General features: G+C 37.9%; 2 protein-coding genes across 6 annotated transcripts in view; both read right to left on the bottom strand.

Moving 5' to 3' along the window:
* The window catches only part of LOC107755580 (sarcalumenin-like), an 8658-nt gene extending 7588 nt beyond the window's left edge, over positions 1–1070 (bottom strand). The window contains exons 1-2 of one of the 4 annotated variants that reach the window (XM_016572460.1): positions 962–1070; positions 731–867 (exon numbers count right to left, since the gene is read on the bottom strand). In XM_016572460.1, the coding sequence (XP_016427946.1) occupies positions 731–848 (118 nt within the window). In that variant the 5' untranslated portion in view covers positions 849–867; positions 962–1070. Of the gene's footprint in view, positions 1–730 lie in introns of all 4 variants that reach the window. The other 3 variants (XM_016572461.1, XM_016572462.1, XM_016572459.1) reach the window with 3 other exon arrangements.
* Positions 1071–1742: 672 nt separating this feature from the next.
* The window catches only part of LOC107755583 (protein yippee-like 3), an 8600-nt gene continuing 3162 nt past the window's right edge, over positions 1743–7180 (bottom strand). The window contains exons 1-5 of one of the 2 annotated variants that reach the window (XM_016572468.1): positions 3544–3889; positions 3054–3172; positions 2907–2950; positions 2039–2147; positions 1743–1913 (exon numbers count right to left, since the gene is read on the bottom strand). In XM_016572468.1, coding sequence (XP_016427954.1) covers positions 1824–1913; positions 2039–2147; positions 2907–2950; positions 3054–3170 — 360 coding nt within the window. In that variant the 5' untranslated portion in view covers positions 3171–3172; positions 3544–3889 and the 3' untranslated portion in view covers positions 1743–1823. Of the gene's footprint in view, positions 1914–2038; positions 2148–2906; positions 2951–3053; positions 3173–3543; positions 3890–7180 lie in introns of those variants that run through there. The other variant, XM_016572466.1, reaches the window with a different exon arrangement.

The following is a 7180-nucleotide window of genomic DNA, read 5'->3' on the forward strand; positions in this document are numbered from 1 at the left end:
GTGACACCCTGGGGTAGTGGATTGTCAATCTGAATTGAAATTGTTCTGTGGAAACAGTGAGTTTCCTTTTTAGAGCTATCCAAATTCAAAGACAAAACTGGTTTTATTTTGTAATGCAACATCAGATCGTCATGAAACTGGCTAAGTGACACCCTGGAGTAGTGAACTATTAATCTGAATTGAAATTGTTCTGTGGAAACAGGGAGTTTCCTTAAATATATTAATTCATTAATTGACAGAGAAACTGGCTCAATAAATGAATGCCAGAGATCGCTTTTCCTTCGATCGGAGTTTTACACGCTATTACCGTAATGCATGGTATATGCGCGCACCACAAAACAACGTGGCGGCTAGAATGACCGTGTTTTTCAAAGTGGAGGCTGGCTTGACCGCAGTCTTTAATGTGACCCACTGAGTGACAATCACAGCAAAATACAAAAACTCTATACAATTTAAACCTGAAGCACTAAAAACAAAACTTTAATGTTTTGTATTGCTTGGCGGACACAGTAACGAATTAAACGGTAAATGTAATGACTGCAGAGTTATAAAAACAAACAGGTGAAATACATTTCGTCCTCTGAAGTGCATACTTGACATACCAACCGACATTTTAGCTCACCGGCTACCGTTAGCACCTCCTATCTACGCCTAGAGACAGCTCTAATACCTTACTAAACCAGGTAAATCAATGAGAATGTAATCGTTTCTAAAGGGACCGGGTTCTTACCGCTATCCGGATCGGTGTACATCTGGTGGCAGTCCCGTAAGATGCGCTCGTCGCAGGACACACTGCTAGATATTGAGTCGGCATTTGCAGCACTCCTGCTTTTGATTTTCCCGGACATCGTGATGCGAAATTACCGGCTTTAATAAAGTAGCTTGTATTTTATCACTTACAAAGTAAAATCCACCGGTAAAATAGTTTGAAAAGAATTAAATGAAATAGAAAATTACTTGCATCCAAAATGCAGTTCAAATCGCCCCGGTCTGCTGGGTAACGCTGGCCACGTCACCGATGTGCGCAAAGAGTTGTGGGAGTTGTAGTCTTTATCCGTTTCACTCGAGGTGGTTCTGATAATTAGGTCAGAGAAGCTGCCTCTTGTTTCCGCCTAGTTTATTTATAAACCACGTTGTCTGTAGAGTATTATATAACCATTCAACATTTCGGAGTTGTGTCCTTTGAACTAGTGAAAAGCACCGTTAATTCATTTGAGAATTTTTTCTCGCTCTTTAAGATAGTTTGCAGTTTGATATTCAGATTTCATTTGGCTATAAATACACAGTGCGCTGTCATAGACATGCAAATAATACCGAATATCATTCTCCATGATTTGTGAATTCAGGTGACGCTGTCCTTCGGGCCGAAATCAGGGTTTTTTTTTTTTTCGTAGCGACTCTTAATTTTATAATGCCTATAGCTCCAAGTTGGACGCTTAGAGGAATGAAACCGGTGTCATCTTCACCAGCTTGATCTGTGAATATTTTCACAGCAAAGCTCTTGTCCGTAAACCCCTTAAGTCCGCTAGTAAGGAATGTGAAAGAAAGGCGTTCTTCATGTTTATTACCAATAAACACGCAGACTGCTGGAATACAAAAACATTGATTTAGGTCGAGCTCGATTTGTGAAAACTTTCACAATCGCATTTTATCGCGTGGCAGTGTTTATCTTTGCTCTGCCCCCCGTTTTTTGTAGCCTATAATAATGTCATTCGGTGCTGTTCCTGTGAATAACGGTTATATATATATAAAAGAAAGCATCTCATGACGTTCTTGGAGAAGCTGCAAGCGGTGACAGAAAGTTAAAGCAAAGGCTGAATGCTTCAGTCCCAGCCATTATCCTTAATCATGTGAGATAATTCAATAATAAACTTCCCCTCCTTATACTTCTGACTTAACTCAAATGCCTGCTCCTGTAGAAGAAAGGAGAAAGAGGGGGGAAAAATTGCAATCAGACTGCAGGGTAATGATACAAATAAAGCCATTTTGGCAAAAAATGTGTCCTACTACATTTCTTATTAAAACGAAGCATGCTTACATATTTCCAGCCCAGTGTGGTGTGGCAATTCTCGCAGTAAATATCAGCCACAGCATGAAGACCGGTCAGCAGCAGCCTTTCTTCTGCTGGGCCACAACCCACATTCACCCTGAAATCACAAAATGACAGTTAAACCAACTATTTCTTACATCACAATGTGATTCAATCTCTGAGATTTTTTTCCAGCAGTGATACTCACACAGAATTGAACAGGTGTGAAAACTTTCACAATCGCATTTTATCGCATGGCCGTGTTTCTCTTTGTTCTGCCCCCTGTTTTTTGTATAATATTGTCATACGGTGCTGTTCCAGTGAATAACGGTTTCCAATTCAATAGGTAAATGAGCTTATACACATATACACTTGTACACTTTGTTTGACAATAAAGTTTTGGTTGCTGTACCTTTCCTTGAGTACTTGGCAGAAAGGAGAAAGAGGGGGGAAAAATTGCAATCAGACTGCAGGGTAATGATACAAATAAAGCCATTTTGGCAAAAAATGTGTCCTACTACATTTCTTATTAAAACGAAGCATGCTTACATATTTCCAGCCCAGTGTGGTGTGGCAATTCTCTTTGGTTGCTGTACCTTTCCTTGAGTACTTGGCTTCATTATTCTGATTTGCGAAAGTTTCACAGTATAGCTTTTGCCAGTTAACCCTTTCTTGATTCCTTAACTATTCTGATATGAAAAATTTCCCAGTGCAGTGTTGGTCAGTTAACCCTTCCCTGATTCATTTACATCACTATTCTTATTTGTGAAAACTTTCACAGTTCACCCTGAAATCACAAAATGACAGTTAAACCAACTATTTCTTACATCACAATGTGATTCAATCTCTGAGATTTTTTTCCAGCAGTGATACTCACACAGAATTGAACAGGTAGGCACGTCCTTGACTGCCTTGAAATGACTGAAAATAGACAAGACACGTGAGTCTTTAATGCAAACAGCCTCACAATTCACAAATCTAGCTGTAAATGTGCCACAAAAGTCAGACAAAGGAACTCTCTCACCTTAGAAATTAGGTCATCATGGTTGGCCAGGTGTGCACGGCAGTGGACGCAGCTGTAGCGGCGGTGACAGGAGTCCAGATAGGCCTGGAAAGTTTTGGCCTTGGTCTGCTTCACCATGTCTTTGAAGAACACACAATCAAAAACGTTGTCAGATCATATCTGCAAGGATAACAAATTTTGCTGTCGCTTCTCACGTCTAAATATGACCATGAAAACTTGAGGGAAAGGCTACAAAGAAGCTTTGACAGCCAAAACAGCTTCTAGCGGGGTTGCCAAATGCGTAGTTAGAAAGCATGGCATTGACATCATCAGCTATTAATGTTGAGATTTTCAAAGCAAACTAAATGCTTTGAGATTTTATGCATGCTGGACGTGACATTTATGGCAATCTTTTCCTTTGTGCATTTGAAAAGCATTTTCACATCGCTGCAAATATTGTATCCTGTTTCAGAGATATAGCAGGAAAAAAGGAAACATCCACATGACCTACTTTGCTTGGCTGCCCACACTGTAGTTACCCCATATATGGCATGCCAGGCACGAGGGTAAACAGGGGTGAGAGGTAATGAATAACTATGGCATGCTGTAATAAATACAGCTTTAGATATAATACAGGGTTATAAAATACTTTAATAGTTACAACATTTTCACAGGCACGCTCACGATTCTAGTTTCAGTTCATATGGACTACATCGTTACAGCACGGCCCACAATGCAGATGGAAAATCGTGAAAGAATCGTTCATATGAGTCGGGTGCGTTCAAAGATTCGGTTGAACCGGTTTACAAAACAGATTCGTAATGAGCCGAGAACGTTGATAGTAAAAATCATTTGGAGTAACGAGGATTTGACTGATGGGGCAAAAATTAAATACATAATTAGCAGAATAACACAAAATGTTACAAATAAAATTTAGTGGAAAATAATTTACTTCACTATATGTTGATTTTATAAAAAGTACTTTGAGCCAAACGTTGGCCAATATATGTAAATTAATTTTAGTATTATTTAAAAGGTAAAATTAAATTATTCTTAGGTTTTAGCCCTTAATGTCGATCATGGATCAAATCGATCCACCATGTCCCTGATTCATTTACATCACTATTCTTATTTGTGAAAACTTTCACAGTTCACTACAGGTCAGCAGACCAAAACTGAACGCAAAAGTCTTTGTATAACGAATCGAGCTTCAGAATGTAAGAAGAAGCAGCCTTTTGATAAAGCGTTAGACAGGCACCTGTAAAAAGGAGCGTCGTTCACATGAGGCATTAGACTGGCCTCCTGACATTCTGTTGTCATTAATTCCCCACTTTAATCATGAATTTGACCTCATTGTTTAGGCTGGTAGCGCATCCTGATGGCCGTATTGAGCTTGTCAGGATGCCCTAGTCAGATTCTAGGCCGTTGTGAACAACTAGTTTGCTGCTGGAGCTAGTTTTAGTCCGGCCAGTAGGGGGTGCTCATTCCCTGACTTGTATGGGTGCAAAAGTATTGAGCTTGTCAGGATGCACTACCCCTCTATTAAGGTGCCGACAACGAATGTAGCTGCTGCTTGCAGTAGGCAGAGTCTGGTCCCTCTAAGCGTCCAACTTTTGGAGCTATAGGCATTATAAAATTAAGAGTCGCTACGAAAAAAAAACACTGTAGTTACCCCATATATGGCATGCCAGGCACGAGGGTAAACAGGGGTGAGAGGTAATGAATAACTATGGCATGCTGTAATAAATACAGCTTTAGATATAATACAGGGTTATAAAATACTTTAATAGTTACAACATTTTCACAGGCACGCTCACGATTCTAGTTTCAGTTCATATGGACTACATCGTTACAGCACGGCCCACAATGCAGATGGAAAATCGTGAAAGAATCGTTCATATGAGTCGGGTGCGTTCAAAGATTCGGTTGAACCGGTTTACAAAACAGATTCGTAATGAGCCGAGAACGTTGATAGTAAAAATCATTTGGAGTAACGAGGATTTTACTGATGGGGCAAAAATTAAATACATAATTAGCAGAACACAAAATGTAAATACTTTAATAGTTACAACATTTTCACAGGCACGCTCACGATTCTAGTTTCAGTTCATATGGACTACATCGTTACAGCACGGCCCACAATGCAGATGGAAAATCGTGAAAGAATCGTTCATATGAGTCGGGTGCGTTCAAAGATTCGGTTGAACCGGTTTACAAAACAGATTCGTAATGAGCCGAGAACGTTGATAGTAAAAATCATTTGGAGTAACGAGGATTTGACTGATGGGGCAAAAATTAAATACATAATTAGCAGAATAACACAAAATGTTACAAATAAAATTTAGTGGAAAATAATTTACTTCACTATATGTTGATTTTATAAAAAGTACTTTGAGCCAAACGTTGGCCAATATATGTAAATTAATTTTAGTATTATTTAAAAGGTAAAATTAAATTATTCTTAGGTTTTAGCCCTTAATGTCGATCATGGATCAAATCGATCCACCATGGCAAACAGCGAATATATCTGTGCTGTTTAATGCATTTGAGACGTTGTGTTTTCCTCAGTGCATAACTGACACGTCACAGGTATATTTTTCATCTGTAAATGTTAGAAAGTCATGCAAACATATCCATTTTGTTGTCAGGAGTGGGCGAGGCTTACGTGAGTGAACGAGCTCTATAGGCATTATAAAATTAAGAGTCGCTACGAAAAAAAAAAACCTGATTTCGGCCCGAATGACAGCGTCACCTGAATTCACAAATCATGGAGAATGATATTAGGTATTATTTGCATGTCTATGACAGCGCACTGCGTATTTATAGTCAAAAGAAATCTGAATATCAAACCGCAAACTATCTTTACTGCGGTGCTCTACAATCCATTATACTAATCCTTGCTCGTGTGTGTAATAAAATGCGTCAATATACGCGTAAAATACGAGTAAGAAGTTTAATTAAATACCAAGTCCATCATATTTAAGATCACTGTGCATTGAAAATGTTCATATATTTTCCATGTTCATTCTTGTACAATTGGTCAGTGTACATTGTATTGTAATGTACACTGTACTTTTGTTTATATTGTATCATTTTAACATTGAAGAATATTGAATAGAATAGTGTACTTTAACATTGAAGTACACTGCTTCCTAACCAATTTTCAGTGAAAAAAGCAAACAAAACAAAAAACAGTTTTAATTTACCCTATACTTTAATGTAAAGAATTCAGGTTAATGTAACACACTTTAATGGTTTAGCATTCAAAGAAATACTCTGCTACACAATCATAAACACATTTACTTGTCTGCTCTAACATGATCAGATCAATGTCTCTGTACATGCTGCTCAATGTTAGACTATACTTAATACATTTCTCATAGACAAAAAACAAGAAACAAGACAAACAGAGAAAAATTAGTATCCCAATTACATCTTATAAGCTGTAATTGAAGTGTCTTAAGAATATCAGTCAACTGTGGACATCTCCACAGCAACAAGCCTGTTGCTCGCTCGCTCACATGCACACACACGAGCAGATGTTCATCTGTTGGGATTCCTCAGTGACTTGGTAAAGTAAAAGATGAATTCAACCAAAATGACTGAATTTGGAGGTATGAATCATCCTTTATGCAAACTTTCTCACATACACACATATTGCACATGATCCACTCTAAGCCGCACACACACACAAAAACAACATACAGTAAAGTAATTTCACTCGCACTACCTCGTTCACAAATACCTCGCTCTTTAAAGTAAAAATGAATTGAATAAAAAGACATTGGATCTTGGCATTTTGATCATACTATATCTGTGACACATGTAGAATTTTAATCCTACATATAAGTGTATTTTTATGACAGCAGTAACTGTAAATCAAATGTTAGCTAGCTAATACAGCCCTAATTACTAGCTCAAATTAGTTAATGTGCATTCCTCTTATCATGTAAAATATAGTCTGTTTTTATATTATATAAATACAGTCGGTTGTAGCCTATATTTTTATTTATTTGATTTAAGTTGCATTTTCTGTATACTTTTTTTCTTTTCTTTTTTTGGACAAATTGTATGCGAGAGAGTCAGCGCCGTAATATCAATGCGTTCCTATTGGTCAGTGTTAGAGGAGCGCAGCTTAGCCTGACTGA

This window comes from Sinocyclocheilus rhinocerous, unplaced genomic scaffold (assembly GCF_001515625.1).
Source record: "Sinocyclocheilus rhinocerous isolate Xijiao unplaced genomic scaffold, SAMN03320098_v1.1 scaffold2849, whole genome shotgun sequence".
Taxonomy (NCBI): domain Eukaryota; kingdom Metazoa; phylum Chordata; class Actinopteri; order Cypriniformes; family Cyprinidae; genus Sinocyclocheilus; species Sinocyclocheilus rhinocerous.